At 46.3% G+C, this 25,173-nt stretch overlaps 2 protein-coding genes across 14 annotated transcripts; one reads left to right on the forward strand and one right to left on the reverse strand.

The window, feature by feature from the left end:
- Window positions 1-238: 238 nt before the first annotated feature.
- On the reverse strand, window positions 239-19,286 carry LOC310750956 (V-type proton ATPase catalytic subunit A-like). Of its 8 annotated transcripts, none has more exons than XM_083589381.1 (16): window positions 19,184-19,286; window positions 17,002-17,136; window positions 16,257-16,392; window positions 15,125-15,253; window positions 13,576-13,790; window positions 11,548-11,685; window positions 10,592-10,743; window positions 10,219-10,381; window positions 9,899-10,007; window positions 9,134-9,256; window positions 7,213-7,327; window positions 4,426-4,489; window positions 4,128-4,331; window positions 3,267-3,361; window positions 1,433-1,604; window positions 239-626 (listed from the first exon to the last, which is right to left on the reverse strand). In XM_083589381.1, exons 3-16 carry the CDS (start codon window positions 16,336-16,338, stop codon window positions 534-536), a joined length of 1,854 nt encoding a protein of 617 aa, XP_083445507.1. In that variant the 5' UTR covers window positions 16,339-16,392; window positions 17,002-17,136; window positions 19,184-19,286; the 3' UTR covers window positions 239-533. The 8 variants fall into 8 exon arrangements, with proteins under 8 accessions (XP_083445507.1, XP_083445510.1, XP_083445506.1 ...); XM_083589384.1 differs by having other exon boundaries at window positions 17,002-17,133; window positions 19,184-19,266; XM_083589380.1 differs by having other exon boundaries at window positions 19,154-19,254.
- KLHDC9 (kelch domain containing 9) lies at window positions 13,857-24,662 on the forward strand. 6 transcript variants are annotated; one of them, XM_083589400.1, is made up of 5 exons: window positions 13,857-13,955; window positions 20,521-21,041; window positions 22,435-22,603; window positions 23,640-23,838; window positions 24,213-24,662. In XM_083589400.1, the coding sequence occupies exons 1-5, from the start codon at window positions 13,902-13,904 to the stop codon at window positions 24,377-24,379; spliced, it is 1,110 nt and encodes a 369-aa protein (XP_083445526.1). In that variant the 5' UTR covers window positions 13,857-13,901; the 3' UTR covers window positions 24,380-24,662. The 6 variants fall into 6 exon arrangements, with proteins under 6 accessions (XP_083445526.1, XP_083445530.1, XP_083445529.1 ...); XM_083589404.1 differs by lacking the exon at window positions 13,857-13,955 and adding an exon at window positions 19,237-19,327; XM_083589403.1 differs by lacking the exon at window positions 13,857-13,955 and adding an exon at window positions 19,345-19,603.
- Window positions 24,663-25,173: the final 511 nt, after the last annotated feature.

The following is a 25,173-nucleotide window of genomic DNA, read 5'->3' on the forward strand; positions in this document are numbered from 1 at the left end:
TTGCTCTCTCTTCTGATAGCTCACCTGATTTTTGTCATTTTGGGAGTGCTAACATTCCTTGTTCTCAATTAAGCATTCCTCAATAGGATTCAGGGTCTGCAAAGCTCTGACAGTAGGATTGATTTAGGAATTGAGCAGAGCACACAGTTTAACCAGTCATATCCCACCTCATCTGACCACGCCATCGATACAGTTTTTTTTGTTAACGTTTTCATATAATGAGTTACGCAGAAGTATAGATGGATAAACCACATACTCAAATTTATTCAAGCTATGCAAATTAAAAACTTACAAACAAATCCAAAGGTTTGCACCTGACTCCTTTGCTTCCAATATTACAACTGCTACCAAACAGCCACACGTGGCTGGTTACAAACTGTGATGGTATCAGCCCCCAGCCCCCTATTTGACATGAAAAAATGAGCTCTTAGCAATGAGTTCTTAATTGGAGCTGTTACATCGCCACCACCCTGAAATGTGAAAAGTCCTGCTGCAAATCACTCAAAATTTTGAGTACTCCAAGTCCTCCTTTTTTAGTCTTCCAAGTTGCGGAAGGCATTCTGCATTTCCTCGCTAAGCTGGGCGTAGTAAGCTTTGATATTTGCCTCTCCGTCCTTCCCTGGATCCTGGATAAAGAGACAAACCATGATTTATGAATAGCAGGCTGAAGACACATTGAAGGAGAAGAGAAGAGAAGAGAAGAGAAGAGAAGAGAAGAGAAGAGAAGAGAAGAGAAGAGAAGAGAAAAGAAAAGAGCTACTAGGACCAGTGGCAGACTTTGGGTTCTCAAATTTCTTTTTCTTTTTTTAAAGAAATTATTTTTATTTGATTTTACAAATACAAAGTTGTAAAGATCCAAATATATATCCATATACAGAGATCACTCCGACTCTTGTGACTTCTCCCCACCCACTCCATGGGCTCCTGTTTTAAACATTTACAACTGCATATTCTTCCATACTCTAAATATTATATAAATCCATATTGTCCATGGTACAAATTGAACCAAAATCCTGTCAAAGTTTCCATCTTCTTACAGTGGTCTCCTAAATAACTTATAATTCCCCCCCGTTCTTTTATAAAGTTTTGGCCTCTAGGTTCCTGAGTCTTCCAGTCAGCTCTGCCATTTCGGCACAGTCCAACAGCTTGGTTTGCCATTCCATTCTGGTAGGGACTTTTTCTTATTTCCATCTCTGGGTGGGCTCTCAAATTTCAACAGTGTCCTATGTGACACTAAAATCTCTCCTCCCCCCCCCCCACCTCTCACACCCCGTTCTAAAGCACTGTTTTGGTGCCCCCTGCAGCACAGCACCCAGTATGACTGCACAGGTTGCACCGCCCTAAAACCGCCTCTGCTAGGATGGAGGCAGGTAGAAATAAAAGGGAAGCTGCGATCAGCTAGTTAAACTGAAGGTAGACGGCCCAGCCTCACCTTGAACTTCATGGAGCTCAGCTTGTACATGATCTCCCCAAGGTTCTCGCGGATGACAGCCCAGGTGATTTTGTGCTCGGACTGAGCAGTGGACTCTACTGCATGGCGGGCCAACTCATAGAAGCCAATCATGTTCTGGAGCATTCCTACTGTCTTGTAGAAAGGGCAGAACCTGGAATTGAGAGGCACTTTGAAGTACTTTAATACACGCTCGGTGGTGAGCGAATAAATCTGAGTGCAGGTGCTGTGGAACGTCTTGATTTTTTTTTTACTGGGGTGCTGTTTGTGGGAGGCACCCTCCTTAGTTATTTGTTTCATAAAATTTGTACATCGCTTGACTGTGAAAAACAACAACTCTCAAAGTGGTTTACAAAAAAGATAGAAGGACAAAGTTATCAATATGCAAAATTGGCAATAATTTAAGACTTGAAAAATTAAAACAATAGACTAAAACTCACATCAACTTCAACTTTCTATATAGGCTTGTCTAAACAAAAAATGTTTTAGCAGATGTCAAAAAGCACCTGCCTGATGTCAATATGTAGGGAGTTCCTCCCCAAACCTATCACCTGCGTACCATTATGCCTGTCAAATAAGAAAAGGTACATTTGTTTTGCTACAGAAAAGTGGAAAGGATGAATAATCAAGGAAATAGTATGGGTAGGGCCCACAGACAGGAAACTTGTAATTAACATTGGAAATGCTTTGTGCTGATCAGACTCACTTCCGTGTCGATACATCACTGAAGAATCTTGGAAAGGAGTTGCTGTGCAACAGGGCTAGGGAACCTTTTGCCCTTTGGGTGTTGTGGGGTAGCAGCTCTGATCACCCCTTATCTTTAGGGGCATGATGGCTGCGACTGATGGGAGTCCAACAACATCTTAGTGTGGAGAACACCTCAAGGACTGCCTCTTTCCATATGAACCTACCTGGACTCTGAGATCATCTTCTGAGGCCCTCCTTTGTGTGCCTCCTCCTTGAGAGGTCTGGAGGGTGGCAACACGAGAAAGGGCCTTCTCTGCAGTGGCTCCCCATCTGTGGAACGCTCTCCCCAGGGAAGTTCGTCTAGTACCTTCATTATACACCTTGAGGCACCCGGCAAAAACGTTCCTTTTTAAACCAGGCCTTTGGTTGATCTGATTGACATCCTATGCCCTTTTAATATGTGGGGGTTTTTGGGGGGGTGGGGCTATTGGATTATTGTTCTTATTTTGATTTTACATATTGTGATCTTTTCTGTGAACTGCTCTGAGACCTCCGGGTATAGGGCGGTATATAAATAAAATAAAATAAATAAAATAAAATAAAGAAGATTGAGAGGCAATATGATAGCCATCTTCAAATATCTGAAGGGCTGTCACATGGAAGATGAAGCAAGCTTGTTTTCCCCTGCTCTGGAGACCCAAAACAATGGATTCAAATGATGAGAAAGGAAATTACGACTAAACATTAGGAAGAACTTCCTGATCATAAGAGCTGTTTGACAGTGGAACGGACTCCCTTGGAAAGTGATGCTCTCCTTTCCTGAATGGCCATCTGTCGGGGATTCTTTAGCTGTGATTCCTGCATTGCAGGATGTTAGACTAGATGACCCTTGGAAATCCCTTCCAGCTCTACAGTTCTATGATCTGGAGGGCCACAGGCTCCTCATCCCTGCTGAACAATATAGTGCTGCATTGAAGTGTTGTGTTGGAACTCCACTTTAATTCTGTTTTCAGCTAATTACAGAAAAGCAACACCTTGGCAGAGCTAAACGAGGAGAGTAGAACTTGGGGGCAAAAGTGCTGTGTGAAAGAGAGAGGTCCAAATATTGAGTCGACTGGTGTGGGGTTACCTGTCATAGGAAGAGTAGCCGTTTTGCTGCAGGAAGTCATCCTTGATCAGTTTGGCCACCTCCAGGGTGATCTTGTCCGTTTCGGCAAGAGACGCCTGGACAAAAGGAATAGTTATAAATGGGGAGCAGCAGCAGGAAAAGAGCGAGGTTGGGGAAAGAGAAGAATCAGGACCTAGGCACCTTCAATAGCCCTGCCTGCCATCTTTCTCAAACAAAACACTTGGTGCTTAAAAGAAGAGGTGCCGAGGTTCAAACCTGCCTGGAAATTACACCTTTTCTTCCAGGCATTCTTTGCATAATCCCAGCTTCCCCACCCAGCTTCATTTCTCCCCAACAGGGAAGTGCAGCAATGCAAGGCACACTGTGCATAGTCAGTGATCTAGGCTTAAGCCCTGCTGCGATTGGAAACAGATTCCAGGGCTTTGTAGCCATTTTGGGGTGTTTTGATCACTTCACATATTTTATATCAGGAATACTTACAACAACCCTGTAAGATGTCTATTTTAGCAGTCTGGGTGGCTTGAGTATGGCCAATTGCAGAGTTCCAATGCCTCAGCATCTGAGTTAACAATAGATTTTGAAATACGCTTGCACTCACATCACTGTGACTTTTCAAAATGAACTGCAAAATCAGGTTCCTCTAATCCTTTCAAGGCACAGAGCTACAGCGCCGGGGTTACAGGCAATGCAAGGCCCGTGGTCTCAACAAACTGGAATGGTGAAAAATTTGTGATGGCACAAATACCATCCCACTGAAGCGATAATGAGGCAAATGAAGATTTTTAAAGGAACAGAAACAAATTGATGAGTAATGATTTTTCTCTCCTCCCTCTGCAGACACCCTTCTGTTCTCCTCCTCACCTTTCCAACCAGCTGGACAATCTCTGCCAGATCTTCCTCCTCTTGCAGGATCTCCTTGGCCTTAGTGCGCAGGGAGACAAACTCCGGGTAGTGCCTCTCATAGTGTTCATCTAAGGCCCGCATGTATTTGCTGTAACTGATCAGCCAGTTCACTGATGGGAAGTGCTTTCGCTGAGCTAGTTTCTTGTCCAGCCCCCAGAAGACCTGGAATTATTAGGACCAGAAGGGAGGTGAGGAGTTAGCAGGACCATGTCAGGTAGTGTCAAGGAGCTGGCAACACTCTAGGAGAGAGACTCACCTGAACGATCCCCAGCGTTGCTGAGGTGACTGGGTCAGAGAAGTCACCGCCAGGAGGGGAGACCCTAGGAGTCAATGGGAAAGGTGAGATGAAACTCCCAGCAAGAGCTCAGTTGAGGATCTGATCCCACTGGAAGCTGGCAAGCTGTGGCCAAGCACACGCCAGGTATGAAACCAACAGATACCTACTTACTAAACATGCAGGCCTCTTGCAAGTCTGAAAAAGGAGACGTGTGTAAAATTCGACCTGAGTCCACAGAGAGGTCTTTTTAAAACAAGAAAGCAGGACTGGACACTGAACCTGGGACCTTAGGAATACCGAGCACCTGGTCTAATACTGACCCTGGGGCTGATGGGAGTTGTGGTCCAATATGGCCATGCTAGCTGAGAGCTGATGGGAGGTGGAGTGCAAAAGGGCCATGTTGGCTGAGGGCTAGTGGGAGATGTAGTTTCAAACTTCTGAAGGGCACTAGGGTGGAGAAAGCCATCAAAATGAATGGATTTGACGATTGGGGCTGATGGACACTTTAGCCCAAAATATCAGAGGCCACCAGGCTGACACGAGGCTGTGCTAAACTCACAAAATAAAATTTACTGCAAACACTAAAGAACGTTGATATTATTTTTAATATACCAACATGCACAGACCTAGAGCTTTACAAAAACCAGAAATTACGTGACGCAAAATTCAATGCAAGGAAGGAAGATGGCTTATCTCTTTTCCTGGTTTTGGATTTTAGATAATAGGTGCTATCTTTAAAAACCACCCAGAGTTCTCTTACTCAATAGAAACTTGTCTGTCACCGACGTTAAGCACCTTTAGAGAGGTGTTGAAATAAGTAAATGATATCAATTAATTGCTTGAAAGGCAGTCGGTTTATCCACTCAGAGATCTTTAACCAGGTTTAGGAGTCCCCTGCTTCACTTCTCTCCAACCACACCCTTGGTAGGGCAAGGGTGAAACTTACACAGATTTGACACAGATAGAAAAGGAAAGGTTTCAGAATGAGACAGGGTTGACTGTGGTTAAAAAAGTGAAATATTTGGGTATAAATATGACAGCTAAAAATGTGAATTTGTTTAAAGATAATTATGAAAAAACTTGGAGAGAAGTGAAAAAAGATTTGGAGATTTGGTCCAACTTGAAGCTTTCCTTGTTAGGCCGTATTGCAGCTATAAAGATGAATGTATTGCCAAGAATGTTGTTTTTGTTCCAAGCATTGCAAATAATTGATAAAATGGATTGTTTCAAGAGGTGGCAAAAAGACATATCTAAATTTGTCTGGCAGGGCAAAAAGCCCAGAATTAAATTTAAGATACTAACGGATTCAAAGGAAAGAGGGGGGTTTGCCCTGCCAGACTTTAAACTTTACTATGAAGCGGCAGCTTTCTGCTGGCTGAAAGAATGGCTACTTCTTGAAAACACAGACATTTTGGATTTGGAAGGTTTTAATAACATTTTTGGGTGGCATGCATATTTGTGGTACGACAAGGTTAAAGCACATAAAAGTTTTAAAAATCATATTGTCAGAAAAGCACTACTAAATGTCTGGGACAGATATAAAGACTTGCTGGAAAATAAAACTCCAAGGTGGCTGTCGCCAATGGAAGCTAAGGCAGTTAAAAAGTTAAATATGGAGTCCAAGTGGCCAAGATACTGGGAAATTTTGGAAAAGGAAGGGGACAAATTGAGATTGCAGAGTTTTGAGAAATTAAAAGGGAAGGTGAGAGATTGGTTTCACTACCATCAAATTAATGAAGCGTTTAAACTGGACAGTAAAATTGGCTTCCAGGTGGAAAAATCAAAATTGGAGACAGAACTGTTAGAACCCAGTACTAAGAATTTGTCCAAAATGTACAATTTGCTGCTGAAATGGAATACACAAGATGAAACGGTTAAATCGGTCATGATTAAATGGGCTCAGGACATTGGTCATAATATTTTGTTTGCTGATTGGGAAAAGTTGTGGACCACCGGGATAAAATTTACGGCATGTAATGCCTTAAGAGAAAACATTATGAAAATGATATATAGGTGGTACATAACCCCAGTCAAGCTTGCAAAGATTTACCATGTGCCTGACAACAAATGTTGGAAATGTAAAGAAACTGAAGGTACATTTTTTCATCTTTGGTGGACCTGCCCGAAGATTAAGGCATTCTGGGAAATGATCTATAATGAACTTAAAAAGGTATTTAAATATACTTTCCCCAAGAAACCAGAGGCCTTTCTCTTGGGTATTGTCGGCCAAGGGGTGTTAAAGACGGATATAACTTTCTTCATGTATGCTACAACAGCAGCTAGAATACTCATTGCGAAGTACTGGAAGACGCAAGATTTACCCACACTGGAAGAATGGCAGATGAAGGTGATAGACTACATGGGCTTGGCAGAAATGACGAGCAGAATCCGAAACCAGGGAAGAGAAGCAGCGCAAGAAGAATGGAAAAAATTCAAGGACTATTTAAAGAAATATCATAAAGTTAATGAAAGTTAGAATGATGTTGGACTGGAAAGTAAATGGTTACTATTAGCAATGGTTAAGACAAGGAAAACAAGGAAGAATAGTCTAAATTTAAATTAAAATAAGGGAAGATTTGCTGAACAATCGATAAGAATTTGGAATACAGAAAGGGGAAGCATGAGGAAGTCGGGGAAGATAGGATATGAAATTAGGACATGAAATGATATATGTTTCTTGTTTTGTTTTTGTTTTTGTATGTTTATGTTTGTTGTATTGTGTTTATATGGAAAAATAAAAATATTTTTTTAAAAAAAGAAACTTACGCTCCAACAATGCTGACGCTCCCTTCCCGCTCTGGACTCCCCAAGCACTTCACACGCCCAGCCCGTTCATAGAAGGAAGCCAGGCGGGCACCCAAGTAGGCCGGGTACCCGCTGTCTGGAATATAAGAATGTAAACGTAAGAAGAGTCCTACAAGGTCAGCAGCCCATCACCAGTTCTCACAGTGCCTCCCATGGGATGCCTACGAGCAGGAGCTGAGCACAACAGCACTCTTCTGCTCTTGTTCCACAGCAGCCTGGATTTAGATAGCACAGAGCCAGGATCGCCAGTAACCATGGTTATCCTCCGTGGATTTTGCCTAATTCCCTTTCAAAGCTGTCCAAAGTGGTGGCCATCTCATTTTGTATTTTTATGTTGTGAACCACCCTGTGATCTCCAGATGACAGACAGTATACTACTACTACTACTAATAATAATAATAATAATGGTGTGCAGGTTTACAGTGTAAGAAAAAAATGGTGCACAAAGGATAAGGGACAGGGAGGCACTGAAAAGATTACATTGAAGGTGACTGCCTGATGTCAGGGTGCAAAGGAGGGGGATCAAGATGATCAAGGGCCTGGAAACCAAGCCTTATGGGCAATGGTTGAAGGAGTTGGGGTGTTTAGCCTGGGAGGTGATAGGCTAAAAGGTAAAGGTACCCCTGACCGCTAGGTCCAGTTGCGAGTGATTCTGGGGTTGCGGTGCTCATCTCGCTTTACTTGCTGAAGGAGCTGGCGTACAGCTTCCGGGTCATGTGGCCAGCATGACTAAGCCGCTTCTGGCGAGCCAGAGCAGTGCACGGAAATACTGTTTACCTTCCTGCTGGAGCGGCACCTATTTATCTACTTGCACTTTGATGTGCTTTCGAACTGCTAGGTGGGCAGGAGCAGAGACCGAACAACGGGAGCTCACCCCGCCGCAGGAATTTGAACCACCAACCTTTTGATCGACAAGCCCCTAGGCTCTGTGGTTTAGACCACAGCGACACCCGCGTCCCTTTCAGGTGATAGGCTAGCCATCTTCAAATACCTGTAGGGCTTTCTCACGGAAGACGGCGCAAGCTTTCTTTCTGCTGCTCCAGAAGGTAGGACCCAAATCAGTGGAATCAATTTACAACAAAGGAGATTCCAACTAAACATTAGGAAGAACTTTCTGACAGCAAGAGCTGTTGGGCAGCGGAATGGACTCCCTCAGAAAGTGATGCCCTCCTTCACTGGAGGTTTTTAAACAGAGGCTAGATGGCTGTTAGGAATTCTGTAGTAGTAGTAGAAAAATTTATATACCACCCTTCATCCAAAGGTCTCAGGACAGTTCACAAGATAAAGATACCAGATAAAATCGCAAAATAAATAGCTAAAACAAAACAATAACCCCCACAGCCACAAACACATTTAAGAATGCCGTAGAATATTAATCAGCCAAAGGCCTGGTTGAAGAGGAACATTTTCACCTGGTGACTAAAGACATATAATGCGGTTGTGATTCCTGCATTGCAGGGGGTTGGACTAGATGGCCCTTGGGGTCCCTTCCAATTCCAGAATTCTATACTGAACTGGCACTGTTCCAGCTACCACTTAATACTTGTTCTGCATTTGTGTGTGTGTGTGTGTGTGTGTGTGTGTGGAAGAACTTACACACTTTGGAACTCCCTGCCCACGGACATCAGGCAGGAAGGCACCCTTCATTGTAATGTTTTTGGTGTCTCCCCGTCCCTTGTGTGTCATGTTTTTCTTAAGACTGCAAGCCTGTGGGCAGGGACAGTCTTTAAACTGACTGAAGAGTGGGGTACAAAGGCTCTACATAAATACAAATAAATAAATAAGAGTCAGGGGGGCAGGATTGCTTGTCCCATGCTCACCCTATATAAATCCCCTAGACTTGGGAAATGAGGGAAGTCTCGAAAAACAAAAAGAGGGTTACCTGCAGGCATTTCAGCCAAACGCCCAGAGATCTCACGGAGTGCCTCTGCCCAGCGGGAAGTGGAGTCGGCCATCATGCTTACATGGTAGCCCATGTCACGGAAGTACTCTGAGAGTGTGATCCCTGGATGGGGTGGGGTAAACAGAAAAGAGAAAGAAAGAGAGAGAGAGGCATTGTGGGTGGGAGGAGATCCCTCTGAGGAGCAAGTGTCTCAAGCAGAAGAGCCGGGAAGACAAGAAATCTTCCAAAAATATAGCGTGAGAGAACATCTCTTCCCTACCCCAAATGCAGGGATCACAAGATGATCTCGGCTCAGGGCCTGCCTGCCTGTGAGGTGAGGTGAGGAAAATGCCACAGGTGGTAGGCCCCCGCCCCGCCCCCCGCAGTGGCAGATCCAGGCTCTGAGGAGTGGGCCGCACACCTGCCTCTGTGTGCTGCCTGCCCACCACATGACAGCGGTGGGAGGGTGGGAGGCAGCGGCATGCATCCCATTCCTTGGAGTGTGGATCTTGCCGCTGTGGAGAAGGAGGAGGAGGTGGGGACAGCATTTTCAGTTTTGCCTAAGCTGTTGTAGGGTACCAAAGATTCACCCAGCCCAGCATCCTGTCTCCAGCAGAGAGTGGCCTGGCTGGTGCCACTCCTTGCAGCTGGGGAGCATTCATGGAGAAGGCTGACATCGTATGGAACTAACAGTGGGATTATTTGGATGCCAGGGAGCCATTTTTATACATTTCCTAAAACAGGGCGAGAGATGGGCAGCCTCACCTGTGTAAATGGAGGCCTCTCGTGCGGCCACAGGCATGTTGGACGTGTTGGCGACGAGCGAGGTGCGCTTCATGATGGTCTCCGTCTTGCCGTCCACTTCCATCGTCAGCTGAGAAAGGAAGCAAAGTGATTACAGGGCAGGAGAAGGGCGGGGGGGTGGTTTAGGGAAGAGTTTGTGGGTTGGGGTGGGGTGGGGAGAGCTAGAGATTGGGGCAGTGCACAATAATGCTATGTTTGCCTTAAGGAATAAGGAATTGGGAGCAAAGGACCAGGATGGCTCCGCCCACAGCACAAAGCCCCGCCCACTCCACTGATCTCACCTCAGGGAAGTCCCTCAGCACTTCAGACATCTCGTTGCCCCGCTCGCCACAGCCCACGTAAATGATGACATCGCTGTTGGAATACTTGGACAGCGACTGGGAGATGACTGTCTTGCCACAGCCAAAGGCGCCTGGGATGGCTGTGGTCCCGCCTTGGACACACCTGTGGGAAGAAGTGGGGGGAGAGGATAATGCGGGGAAGGGAAAGGTTCTGCAGCCCAGCCCGCCCAGCCTCCAAAATGGTTTGGCGTCTGGTGGAAGATGTAATTGCAGTGAGAATCAGGATCCTCTTTCCCTCTGGCCCTGCCCATTACTGGCATGTGGCCCCTGAAAGATGAATGTGAGTGCTGAAAGAGCTCCACCCCTGGCTTACGGGAAGAGGGCGTCCAGGACCCTCTGGCCAGTCAGCAGCGGATGATTGGCCGGGAGCTTCTCTGACACGGGACGGATCTGCCGGACGGGCCACACCTGCACCATCGTGAGTTTCTCCTTCACTCCCTCAAAGTCGAGTTCCAACACCACATCCTTCGGGGAGAAAGGCACAGGGGTGAGAGTGGCCACGGTGCAGTTGCCAAAGGTTGGCTGTTCAAAATCTCCCATTTCAGCCCATATTCACTATTTCCACCTCCCATTCTACAACGTCGGAATAATAAGAATGACAACGGCCTACCACCTTACAGAGCTGTTCAAATGATTCCTGAGCTAATGTGACGTGCATTGGATGCTCTAAAAGGCTACATAAATGTTTTATATTGTTGTCGCTGTTATTACCATCACTATGGGACACGGGTGGCGCTGTGGCCTAAACCACTGAGCCTCTTGGGCTTGCCACTTGGAAGGATTGTGGTTCAAATCCTTGCAACAGAGTGAGCTCTCGTTGCTCCTTCCCAGCTCCTACCAACTTAGCTGTTTGAAAGCACACCAGTGCAAGTAGATAAATAGGCACCACTGCGGCAGGAAGGTAAACAGCGTTTCCGTGCACTCTGGTTTCCGTCACGGTGTTCCATTGGGCCAGAAGCGGTTTAGTCATGCTGGCCACATGACCTGGAAAGCTGTCTATGGACAAACACCAGCTCCCTTGGCCTGAAAGCGAGATGAGTGCCGCAACCTCATAGTCGCCTTTGACTGGACTTAACTGTCCAGGGGTCCTTTACCTTTACATCATCACTATTAAAAGGGAAGGCTAGAAAAATGTCAACGTCTGCATTGTATGGCTAAAAAGTAACAGTGTCAACCCATTACAGAACTCCCAGTCAATTTAATGCACAAGTTTTAGCCAATTAGTCGAATAAATCTGCATAGAAGAAGCACACATAAAACACTACCTACTGAAGTATCATACTGCCCAGCCGGAGCAACGTGGGTGACTGTGCCCCGGCACCTGGGGGGCACCATGATCATATGCTTGATGAGGGAGTTTTCGCGCACTGTTCCGTAAATATCGCCGCCAGTTACATGGCTCCCAATCTAAAGAAGTAGAAAGGAGAACAGCAGAAATGATTAAGAAGCACAACAGGATCTCAACATAAAAGCAGACCCAAGACAGGGGCTGGATGTGTTCTGTGAGAGTTCACACAAGCACAGAGAAGTCACATAAGGGGGAAATGGCTGTACAGTTCAGCATCCTGAGAGTCTTAGCTTTCATTTGTCTTTGCATTTAAAGCAAACTTCTAATCCTCATGAGTGTGAAAACTGGCTTTGAAATGTATGAGAAACACCTACTGAAATCAACAGCTATGTTGCCGCAGGAATGCCTATGGGGAACTGTCCCACTAAGGATTTGAAGCCACTTTTCTGGATGTCTGATTCTTCTTCTTCTTTTTAAAGTGAGCTTCTAGCCTTTTATTTGAGAAGATATAAGGGAGAACACACAGGCAGTGTCCACTGCCCAAAGCCTTCATAAGGAGTTAACTTTCCAGCATTCTGGCCAATGAATGAAATGCCCCTATTTAAAATGTTATAAAAAGATTTACACATTATAAAATTTACATTCCATTGCATGGACATATAACACAATACAATCACAACGTGATTCCTGTATTGCAGGGGGCTGGACTAGTTGACACTTTGGGTCCATTTCAACTCTACAGTTCGATGATTCTACAGTAAATGTTAGTCTACTATTACGAAGATTGCGGCAAATCAGAATTGATTCACACACACACACACACACACACACACACACACACACACACGTCTTCTTTGGCGATCACTCATAGCTGAGTAAGATTGTCTTCCATGAAATCATGTCCACTGTCCCCCTAGAAGGCTGAAAACCATTTTGGGATTCAGGAAGGGTCACCTCGGATATTGTTATGAGACGGTTTGCTAAGATCCTTGCAATAATTTTGCCGGCCGCAGCTATGCCTCGATAGTTTCCACAATCAGTTCTGTCACCTTTTTTAAAGAGATTGATAATTTTGGCACCCCTAAAGTCTTCTGGGATTTCTTCTCTTTCCCAGATTTTTTCGATGAGCTTGTGAAGTTGTTGTGTAAGTTCAAATTCCGCCCACTTTGAAGATTTCGGCAGGTATCCCATCAGGTCCACTGGCTTTGTTGCTTTTAATTTGGTTAATAGCTGTACACAACTCTCCCAGATTTGGAGATACTGCAAGCTCATCTCTAACTTGTTTTTGCAGAATTTGTGAGAGGACCTCAGTAGCTACAGGGGGGGTTGTGGTTAAGGAGATGTTGGTAATGTTCTTTCCAGCGCAGTGAAATAACTTCTTTATCTTTTATAAGTGTGATACTGTCTGCTGAGCATAGGGGGCATATGCCATGATTTATTGGCCCATAGATGGTCTTTGTGGCTTTAAAGAAACTCTGTGCATCGTGAGCTTTTTTTATCTATCAGGTGTTTTTTAGTTCTCTGGTTCTTCTTTGAACCTCAGCCTTAGCGTAGGCATAGGTTATTTTCCTAGTGAGACACACACACACACAATCTTGCACTTTTTCATTATTAAATTTCTGGCCATCAGCCTGTAAATCAAACATTTACAAAAGCACCTGGGTTCAGTTCCCAGCATTTCCATGTTAGGGCTGGGAGAGACCCACCTCCCATGTCTGAAAGCCTGGGGAGCCACTGCCAGGAAATACATACTGAGATAGATGGACCAATAGCCCGATTCAATTTAAGACAGCTTCCTATGTTCCTATTGCAAGCCAGCAGGCTGGAGTAGACAGAAAGTTGGATTAGGGTAGAAGAGATCCAGCTTCCAATATTCACTCAGCCAGGAAGCTCACCTTAAGGCCCAGTGGTTCCCCAAACTTTCTGGGGCCACTGCCCCCTTGGTTTCATAACTCATCCCTATGGCCCAGGGCCTTGTTGCGTCCCAAAACCAATAGCGTGTCTCTTACCCGGATGTTTGGACTGGGACTGAACTCCCATTTCAGGTCCTTGGACAAAGCCGAGATGTTGATGCCCCGGGGGATGTAGATGCTCTTGGTGAGCTCTGTGATGTCTTTCAGGGGGCGCTGGATCCCGTCAAAGATGGACCCCATGATGCCTGGGCCAAGCTCCACCGAGAGCGGCTTCCCAGTCCTCAGCACGGGATCCCCCACGCAAACACCCGCTGTAGCAGTTACTCAGGAAAAAGACTTTGATAACAGAGAGCAAAGAAAGGGCAGAAGGGGGGAGCAATGGGGTTCCTTCCCAGCCAGGCTGACCTGAAATAGATACTCCAATGTTGTCGTCTACCTTTGCACAGGTACTGCTACGAACTTTGCCTTTTGGAAAGGTAAGAGGAGACATGATGCGAATTTATAAAATTCTGAATGGTGTGGAGAAAGCAGGCGGAGAATAAAATTTCTTCCCCTCTTACAATATTAGAACCTGTGTGTTCCGGTCCTGCTTGCTGGTTTCCCATTGAGGTCTCTGGTTGGCTACTGTGAGAACAGGATGCTGTACCAGATAGGCCATTGGCCTGATCCAGCAGGCCTTTCTCGTGCTCTTAATACTTCCAAGGACAGTCTTCACTTGTGCCTTGTGACCGCGCCACAATGGAGTCATTACTTTTTTGAAATGTAATCAGAGTCCCCACAACACCGTTAGAGCAATGGCTGGCTGTTTATGTGTGCTAAACATTATTCGGTTATATCTCCTCTTTCAAATTTCTGCACCTCCCATACCTCATATATATATAGTGATTTCAATACATACACGTGATTGTGTCTGGGGGGCGGGGATTAACAACAAGAAGAAACAATGGTTGGATCCAGAAACATAAAAAAAATTGTTTCAGGAAAACACAGTGTAAAACTCATAATGAGAAATCACATTGCAGAAGTACTGGGCTCTACAGCGCCATCTGGTGTCATAGTGTTATAATGCATTTGAAACCCTTAAAAAAAAAACTAATGTAGCTGAGTCCAATGATTGGTGCAATGGGCCCTTCTGTACCTTGGCTGAAGGTGGTTTGTGAACCCCACATGCCTCCTTTGATTCCCCCTCGACCATGTGGCGTTCCCCTCCATCTACTGCTATCCTGCATTTTCTTCCTCCTAAATTGATGTAGCATTCCTGTTTGGATTCTCCAAGCACAGGGAACCTCCAGATTTAAGGGAGGAAAAGGTGGGGCAGCATAGGGACCGGGCCCAGTCATAGTTTAAAAGGCAGCATGGAGAACAACCCCGACAGAATTTGTAAATCCGTTGAACTACGAAAAGCCTTGTAGAAGTCAAAGGTCAGAGGTGTTCCTTGCAACCAGGAACACAGGAGACGTGTGTCTTAGGAAGACGAGGCCCAAAAGTGGTTGAGAGATGGAAACACAAGTCTCGAAAGGGACTGTGGAGGGAGGGAAGGAGGTAAAGGGAGCAGGTAGACTCAGGGCAGAGGAAGGGAGACAAAGGAGACAAGGAGCCTAAAAAGCTGGAGGAGGCATCATCTTCACCCTTTCCAGAAAGATACAGGTCTCCTCATAGACTTGGATGGTAGCCAAATCACCCTCCAGACGGATTATTTCGCCCACCAGCTCAAAGTGTCCGACGCGCACCAGCTCATACATGGCAGCCCCCGCCATCTTGCAGGCAATCACCACTGGCAGTGGGGAGAAGGAAAGAGAGAGTCACCCCACCTTCGATCACAAGTTGCTTCCTTGCTTCTCCAGCTAGTGCCGGCCCTCAGTATCTGCCTTAATTTAAACCACAGTTACACATGTGCAGATAACTGGGCTTGCAAACCATGATACAAACAAATCTCAGCGTTTCAGTTCTCCACGTAAGCCCTGTGCAGTAAACCAGTCTGGAAGCTAAGAGAGCATGGAGAACAGTGGCCAAGTCATTATTCTCTAAAAGGAGCTGGAAAGAAGCACTCATGATAGTAGTAGTAATAATAATAATAATAATAATAATAATAATAATAATAATATTATTATTATTATTTATACCCCGCGCATCTGGCTGGGCTTCCCCAGCCACTCTGGGCGGCTTCCAACAAAATATTAAAATACAGTAATGCGTCAAACATTAAAAGCTTCCCTAAACACTCCTAACCACTCCTGACCACTGAGGTCACCTGAGCCTCCAATGGCAATGTTTGATCCAGGAGCACTCCATTTCCCCCAGCAAAGCTATGGTCCTGCTCCTTTCCCAGGGGGAAAGCAACCTTGTGCTGAACAGGCCATCTTGACTCTAGCAGTGCAGACAGAAGCAGACTTTCCCTTCCAATCCCAGCCCCACCTCTTTCAAAACTACCAGTTATTTAAACCACAAATGTTGCAGAAAGTGTTAACATTTTGAGAAGCCAAGAGAGAGGGATACTGAGAATGGTAGTCCAATAAAAAAAATATTAGAGGACCACAGGTTCCCTATCCTTGTTTGTAGTTAGCACAATCCAGAGATTTAAAATGTTGCTTCATTGACTGTTCAAACTTTAAAAAAAGAAGAAGGAAGTGTTATGTTCAGTTTGGTTTACTAACATGCCTTGCTACACAAAGGGCAAAATTGGGTTATTCATTACAGAGTAAACTCATTTGCTCCTATTTTCCACTTTGGTTGTTGGTTGTTGGTTATTAAGTTTCTCCAAGTGCCAGAGAACCTACCTGGTCCAGAGACACCATGCACAAATCCCATCTCACTCTCCTTCTCTGCATCCCCAATCTTCGGAAGTTTGGAGAACTCCATGATTCTGGAAGGTGAGATGAGGCCGCAGGGTAGGACTTTCAACGGCAACAATACCTGCATCAGAAATGGGGTGGGAGGATGAATCAAAGCAGGGGGTGGGGGGGGACCCATGCTCTGGGTCATTTGCACTGAGCTTCAGATTTCCTGCTGCTTTCAGAAACTTTTGTATATAAAATATGCTCACACAGGGCAGTTTAGCGCAATGCTGGTAAGACCACAGTCACCCAACATCTTAATCTGCCCAGACAGAAAGCACATATAAAATTAGCAAGTGTGGTGTTGTGCCAGGGGCTTGCACCTGAGTCTTTCAGCACCCAGCAACCCCTCTGCAGCCCATCCCTGTCCCCACACATCTTCAAATGGTGGATCACTGCTGGGGAAAAGCTTCGCCTAAGCTGGAGTGTACATTTTGCTATGGTTGCCAACTTTCATTTTTTTCTATTGGGGCTTCTGTGCAGCGCAGGCGGAATGCTCACCGGTGAAAGCTGTTTCTGTGTGGAGATAAAGCGGCTGGAAAAATATTCACCAGCCTGTCATGCATCCGTTAGTGGCACAGGAGCCCCATCAGAAACACATGGAAAACACACTATTGGCAACTGTAGTCCAAAGCTGTGAACAGCACCCATTCCCACCCACACTGAATTCCTGAAGGCCAAGCCTTACCTTTTGGAAGAGAAGTGCCAAACTATTTGGAGACGAGGAGTGAGAAAGTCCTTCCTCGCATGTGGATGTTCAGATCAGCCTGACCTCTCCTTCTGCTCTCAAGGTTTAGTCAGGCTTGGCGGGGCGGTGTTCCTACTTTTTTTGGGGGGGGGGAATGTTATTATTATACAGGGAAAGTGGTCAGGCAAACAGGTATGGCACGACCGCTTTCTGCTCTGAAACCAGTTCTGACCTGAGCAGGCCACAGAGAGCTGGGGAGAGGCTGGAGGTCACTGGGACAGGAGGAACGGAGCAAAACCTTACAAAGTGACTGCAAACAGTCATTCTGTGTACTGTCAACAGTCCTTCTCCTTCCTGGTGCTTCAGGGCGGGGGGCTGCTTTGTTCTGATCCCCTTCCATAGGAAACAGAAACTCAACAGTTTTCTCCATATAGCCACATCTCTATGTGGGGTGGGGGTGGGGGGTGTACCTGTTGAATTTCTGCCTGCCATGTATCTGTTAAAGGCAGAGAAGAAGAATGGCTCTGGATTGCATGGGAATAGCAACCCTCTTTGGTAACAAATGAATAAATTTCAGGGAGAATTTTGTCAAAGAGCCATTTATAACACAGGGTCTTTAACTTTCCCTCTGGGCTGGCAGAGGGGAGTTGGCAGTTCTGACCCCAGGAACCACTGCGTAAGATATAAACATAATAATGAAGTATTTGTTTTCTATAAGACATTTACCACAACAAAGGGCCCCTCCATACATCTTTTTACTGGACATTCATGTGCTCATGATGCTATCAGAGCATTCACCGGTGTTCCCCTTTAAATATTTATGGTGTCTGCAGACATTTTGGAGTGGTCACACTGCTTCATTTCCAATCCATGCACATCCCATCATTTCTTGCTGAAAACCCGTAGCTTTCTATGCCACAAATGCTATGGTTTATTTTTGTCGCAGTTTTGTGGCACTGTAGCCTTTCTGGACAGCAGGAATGTGTTAGCATTGTGGAAGCATCACAGAACAAACTAAAGCAGAACAAACCAAGGCACTATTATTGTGTCACGAACATGGTTAAGAACTTAAGCACATTAAAACATTCTGGAGGGGCCCCCAAACCAGTAAAGCCTTTGGAGGGCACTGTGCAGATGCTCAGGAACATCCACCATATAAATGCCCTTAAATAAATTATTTCCCAATGGGAAAACCAATTCCTTGGGGCATCCTACTAACGTTGATCAAAATAATACAAGGGAATCAGATCCCATGTATGTACATTTCAGCATGCAGTACATGTAAGTTTTTTGGGGGGGGGGAATTATTTTACAGGTTAGTATCGTTTTTATTTTGAATTACATATGGTGAAGGAGGGACCATAAACTTTTCAGTGCTTAGGTCCTCTAAAGGGCTTAATCCAGCTCTGTACAGAATACATGCACATTTTAGACAGCATTGTGTGAACATGGGTTAAAAATCCCACACTGGGAATGCAGTGAGTGTGTACAGAAAACAGGAATGTAAACATGAAGGTTGCCAGGTCAGGAGCATCCCAGATCCTGAGCTTTCAGGCCTCAAACCTGAGATCTAGGGATGGCCCCTGGTGAGTCTTCTTCTGTGCTCCTTGCCACCACCCTGGAGATGGAGGTGAATTGGGAGAAGGGAGGTGGGTGCAGAGAACGGCAAACCCTCATCCTCTCAGAATCTATGCAATAATTTTCAGAGGTGGAGGTTAATTGGAAGAGGGGAAGATGGTGCAGAGAAGGGCAGACCCCACCCCAAGACTCTATGCAATAATTTGCAGGCTGAAGCTTGCAAGCTGCACACACAGTATTCTTAATTTTGCTTTTGTGGGGTTTTTTTTAATGCACTCTCATCCACCTGGAGATTCAAGCCCTACCCCTGCCACCTGGAGGGGGCCAGGCAAATCTGGATACTTCATGTCAATCCCAGAGGTCTGGCAGCTCTAGTGAGCACAACTACAGCTCACGGTTCCAACTTTTTTGAAAACCAACGAAGGAAGCTCTATGATACTACCACCTCCAATTCCCCCCTGTCACCCCCAGCTCATCATTTTTGCCATCAATGGTTATTGTTCCTCGGCAAATCCCAATTCTTTCCAGATTCCTCGTGACGCTCCTATGCCGGCCGTAAAACAAACACACACACCCGGATTATTAATGCTCCTGCTAACTTTACCACACTCAGCAAATGCTGTCTGGCAGGGCCTGCCTTTTCCTGTAAGCCACAGAATCGGTTGCCAAGACACATGATGGGGTTGCTAGGGGCTGCCCATTGCTAGGCAACCAGGCTTTCTGCTCTGCAGTGGCTTCTTCTTTTAAGGTAGGCCCAAATGACTGTTTCTGAGATTGATGACACAGCCATTCCTGCATGCACACACAAATCTGGTTTGAGAGGTTTTTTGGGGGGGAATGGGGAGGGACATTTATCCAGCATAACTGGAAAACACACCCTGGCAGTGTGCTCAGAGGTGTTTGTGAGCATGTGCACAATAAGCTTTTTCTTTTTGCCGGCGGGGGGTGGGGGGGTGGGGGGAGACAAGCCTTGAAGTTTGTGATCTGACAGCTACCATATGAAGAGGAGGAACGTTATTTTGGAGTAGGACAGGATGCATTTTAAAACAAAACAAAATTAATTGCACCAAACTCCTTGCACAAATGCTTCCACCCTTTCTATTTACCAGAGGAAGGGCACCCTTTCTTAACCTGTTCCTGGTATAACATGCTTGTTGTTCCTGCTCTTGCCTTTGGGCATGCCTTGGTAAAATGACCTGAGCTTGGTGGGGGCAGCCAGGGAAAGGGGCATTGATTTTCAGTTTAGGCTCAGTGGTGCAGGGACTTTTTAAACCCAAGTACAAAAAAAAAAAGTTTATTCTTATTTTAGTTTTTGGAGGGGTAGGAAGAGCGTGTCAGGGGTGAGGATGCATATGCTTGTTTGTGTATCGTAAGGGTAGATTTTCAGTTCAGTTCATTGTTTAAGTGAAGTGGTCTATTTACATCTGGTGTATTGTAGCACATTCGTGGAGTCAGTTCGGCCATACATTTAAAACACTATGATACTTCTTTAAACAGTCATGGCATACACTGAAGGATTCTGGGACCTGTAGTTTGTTAAGGGTGCTGAGAGCTGTTAGGAAGCCCCTGTTCCCCCTCTTAGAGCTACAGTTGCTAGAGTGGTTTTAACAATCAATCCCCCTTCCCAGGGAAGTTGGGAGACTTGGGAAGTTGAGGGAGTTGGGTAAGTTTAGCCTGGCACAGAGGAGACAGAAGTGATATGAGAGCCAGTTTATGAAGGAGTGTTGTTTCATTGGGCATCTAAGATAAGACCTGTCTGTATTTTTTATTGTTGGTAATCTCCACATCTCTCCTCTTTCCTGCAAGAAAAAATTGTTTACTTGTAATTGTTTAGGTTTGTTCCAACATGGCTATTTACAGTTCATTAAGATGAATAAATAAAACCCTCTTTGGATTGTCCACCACCTGGTCCCTTGACCCTTCTTGCTTTGCCCCCTGCAGGTCAAACCTGGTATGGCAGCCACCGGCCGCAGCTGGGAGTGGAGGCCAGTGGTGTGCAGTGACCTCCTCGGCCGTGCATTCCACTCATGCAATGTGGTGCAGGGCAAGCTCCTCATCTTTGGGGGCCTGAAGTCGCAGGAGACCCAGGAGCCGCCCCTTGGGGATGTGGTGGCCTTCGACCCCTCACTCCAGACGGTCAAAAGGATGGCTCCCGAATGCGAGCACCGCCGGAGCCACCATGAAGCTGTGGTCCTGTCTGACCGCTTTCTGTGCGTGGTGGGGGGCTGGGACGGCTCCCGCCGGGTCTCTGACGTGTGCTGCTTTGATGCCGAACGGGGGCAGTGGGAACGCTGGGCTGCGGGGCCCTCCAACCAGGCCCCCGTGGGGCTCAGCAGCCACACTTGCACTAAGCTCACGGACCATGAGGCACGGGTGGTGGGCCGCGAGGGCGGGCTGCGAACTCAGCGGCGCTACGCCAGCATCTTCACGTTGCATCTCAACCCTGCCAGCAAGACCTACTGGTAAGACCTTGCCCAGAATACTGAGCTGCTTGCAAGGACTTCAGTCCTACAAAGGTTTTCCACCTTCTCTCATAACACTGGAACACATGGGCATCTAGAGAAGCTGAATGTTGGAAGGGTCAGAGCAGATGAAAGAAAGTACCGTATTCTTCGAAAGTACCGTATTCTTCGAAAGTACCGTATTATTCAAAAGTACCGTATTAATTCCAAAAATTAAGGGGAAATGTGTGTGCATCCTATGGAGCGAATGCAGGCTCCTTGGCTTCAGGAGCAACGCAAAGCCTCCGAAGCGCAGAGGGAGCGCTCCCTCCGCGCTCCAGAGGCTTCAGGGATAGCCGCCTGAAGCCTCCGGAGTGCAGCGGGAACTTGGGTCCGAAGGCTTTGGGTTCCTTTTGCTGAAGCCAGGAGAGCAAGACTCTCCTGGCTTCAGCAGAGAGGGAGAGCTGCGCAGCGCCCCTTCAGCGAAGCGGGAGGAGAAATGGAAGGGGCTCCGTTTCTCCTGCCGCTTCGCTGAAGGGGCTCTGAGCAGAGAGGGGGAGAATTTTTCTTTCTTGTTCTCCCCCTCTAAAACAAGATGCGTCCTATAGAGCGAAAAATACGGTACTTCACACAGCGCATAGTTAAAACTGCAGAACACAGAATGGCTTTAAAAGAAGGTTGGACAAATGGAGAAGGCTAGCAATGGCTACTAGCCGTGTTGGTTATGCTCTGCCTCCTACGTCAGAGGCACCAATGCTTCTGAATTCCAGAGGGGAGAGGGCTCTTGTGCTCAGATCCTGCTTGCAGGTTTCCTACAGGCATTTGGTTGGCCACTGTGAGAACAGGATGCTGGACTAGATGGGTCACTGGCCTGATTCAGCAATCTCTTCTTATTTTATGTGGCTGCACCTACAATCTTAGATGGTCCAGGCCAGACTTAAGTAAACATCTGATAGATCTAGCAAGCAAGGGGAATCCTCCAGATGTTCTTGGACTCCAACTCCCACCATCTTTGACCATTGGGCACAATGGCTGCTGGGAGTTGCGAGTCCAACCTCTGGTATAGGAAAGCCAATGTGGCATAGTGGTTAGTCTTGGTCCTGGGAGACCAAAGTCCAGGTCCCCACTCAGCCATGAAGCTCACTAGGTGACATTGAGCTCACTCACTGCCTATAAGCCTAACATACAGGCTTGTTGTGGGGTTTAAATGAGAGAACCATGTACACACTTTGAGTTCTTCATAGAGGGCTTTCTAATTTCCTTTTGTTCTTTCTTTCTTTGTTTCTTTTTGCTTTTCTCTATTTTTCTTTTCTAGATTAGTGTGATTTTCATTGTATTTTACGTTGAAAACTTTTAATAAAAAAAAATATTATTTTTAAAAGAGCATCCTTTGCCTCTCTCCTCCTGTTGCCAGGTACAAAGAAGAGGAATCGCGCACGGCCTCCCGGGCCGGCCATTCTGCCATGCTGCTGCGCGAAACCACCCCAAGCGGGAAGAGCAGTGGCTACAACCTGGTGGTCTTTGGAGGGCGTGACTCTGCTGACTTCGACATAGCTGGACACTGGGGGAAAAGCAAAATCCATGTGAGTGTGAGTGGGGTGGGTGCACGATGTGGCCTTGCAGAAATAGGAAAGCCGAGATCCCCTCATGTGTGTATGTGGAGGTGGGCTGTAGCTCAGTGGTAGAGCACTTACTTTACTTGAAGAAGGTTCCACATTCATTGCCAGGCAGGGCTGGGATAAAACTCCTGTAGAGCCTCTGCCAGTCAGTGTTGACAATGGTGAACAAGATGAATTGTCTCAGTATAAGCAAACTTCTGGTGTTCACCCTTGCAAATCCCCAAACCAGTGCAATTTTATTTCATTATTTGCATCCCTCCCTTCCTCCTGAAGGTGGCCAGGGCGAGTGGTACCTTGGTTCTCGAACATAATCCATTCCGGAAGTCCGTTTGACTTCCGAAACATTCGAAAACCAAGGCGTGGCTTCCAATTGGCTGTAGTAGCTTCCTGCACTCAAGCGGAAGCCATGTCAGATGTTCAGCTTCTGAAAAACGGTCGCAAACAGGAACACTTACCTCCTGGTTTTCGGCGTTCGTGAGCCAATTTGTTTGTCAACTGAGCCGTTCGAGAACCAAGGTTCCACTATATTAAAAAAAACAACAACAACCTAAAAGTAGTTGCAATTAAAAACATACTTCCACCCAGTGATCTCAGGGATTGCCAGGCACCACCACCAAGGCCTCCCCTGCTAATCGTAGGGTCCAAATGGCTAGTACTGTGGAAAGTGCTCTTATGGGTTCAGATCAGGATGTGAAATTGAGCCTCTTGGGAGTGCCACCTTCCTCCCCTTTGCATCAGACCCTCTTCTCCCCATGCTTTACCCTCAAGCTCCTACTGCTCTTGGCATTCTCAGCCTGTCCTGTTGTCCTCAACATCGTCCATTCAACCATCCTGCCCCATTGGAATCCAGTCCCTCCGCTTAACAATCCATATTCTCTCAATAAAATTAAGCATTTTTAATCCACAACATTCTAATAAAAGAATTTAGTGGCGCTTAAACCTATACAGCCTCTGTCTCTCTGCACTTTTCAAAGTCTGCCGCACCCTTTCCCTCCCTCAGGTTGATTCTGTCCATGCTCCTGGGCTGACAGAGAATCTCTCTCGCTTGGTCAGCACTGAAAAGGGATCCCGGCAGGGTCCCAAAGGCCTGAGGCACCAATCTTGCACCGTGGTGGGGCCTTTTGCTGTCATCTTTGGTGGAGAGACTTTATCGACCGGCAGGGATGCCATTTGCAATGATCTTTACATCCATGATGCAAGTAAGTGGCATCTTTGTGCAAAGAATCTCTCTGGCCAGAAGCTGGGACAAATCTTGGGGGCGCTTATTAGAACCACGCATGTAAATTCTGCAGCTATGTAGCATCTCCCACCCCCCACGGCAATTCTTCACTTGCCCATAGGGTTGTTGAATTGGGAATTGCACGCCTAGCAAGCCACGATGAGGAACAAGTACTCCTCAGATAAAATGTAGGGGGGAACTGAAGCAACTGTTAACCAAGACAACTTGGCCTATCCCATCTCTCCACACACAGAAGGTTCAGGTATGAGCCTCTTTTGCACCCAACCAGCAGCTAGAGTTGATGGGATAGGAAGCCTCTCCCAAGAACCTCACAGAGCTTGTCTCTTCTCTCAGGGTCTTCGCCAGCAAACTGGTTTCACTTCTCTTGCTCCAACCGGGGCCAGAAGAGAGTTGGCCACCGCACCTGCCTCTGCAATGACAAGCTCTACCTCATCGGAGGGTTTGGGGCTGATGGAAAGACGCCCTGCCCAGAGATCTGCAGCTTGGAGTTCGCTCTGTGAAGTCTGAAGCCTCTTGCTACTGGCTCTCATCAACACCCTCAAGTGGACAGCGCTCTCAATTCTGCTCCCCTCCCCTCTCGCCTGCAGGGGAAAGTGAGCCCCTGGGCCATGTGAAATAAAGCACCCCTCTGGCATGTCAGAGAGACTTCGATGGTCTTTCTGCAGGTAAACGTACAAGAGGGGGAAGTGATCAGACTGAAGGACACTAGGAAGAAAGTGCCTCATCAGGCAGGGGTGTAAGATTCCAAAATTATGAATAAAGGTTTTCCGTGTAAACATCTTACTGATTTCTGAGGGCCTTCAGTATTGAAATCTGATCCATGTTTATCTGCACTCTACACTATTTAACACACCTTTTGCAATGGCAAACAAAAGCTGAATTCTGCACCCTGTCTATGCGCATTTGCAAGATTTTGCTTATTTGGGGGAGTCTGGTTTTAGCAGATTAACATGAATTTTAATCAACCAAGTCTACATACATGAACAGTCTTTCGTGGCACGGCAGGGGTGGGAGTGAAGCATACTTTGTTTCACATGATGCACACCCCATCTTGAAAACAGCATTGTTCCTGCAAGAGATGAGGAAATGCCTTTTAAAGTGACCCCTGTATTGACATTTTTTTTAAAAGGAGTGTTCCCCAACTATTTGGGCTTTTGACTGAGTAACAGATTTAAGCATAGTAGCCACTTACTTTGGATGATTCCATTTTTTGATTTATGATGATTGCAGCACATAACTTTGTTCTGCTGTGCTACTTATTGGAAGGGTGTGGGGCAAGGAGGTAAATTCCTAC

The sequence above is a fragment of the Podarcis filfolensis genome (genome assembly GCF_964270895.1).
Source record: "Podarcis filfolensis genome assembly, chromosome: 16".
Taxonomy (NCBI): domain Eukaryota; kingdom Metazoa; phylum Chordata; class Lepidosauria; order Squamata; family Lacertidae; genus Podarcis; species Podarcis filfolensis.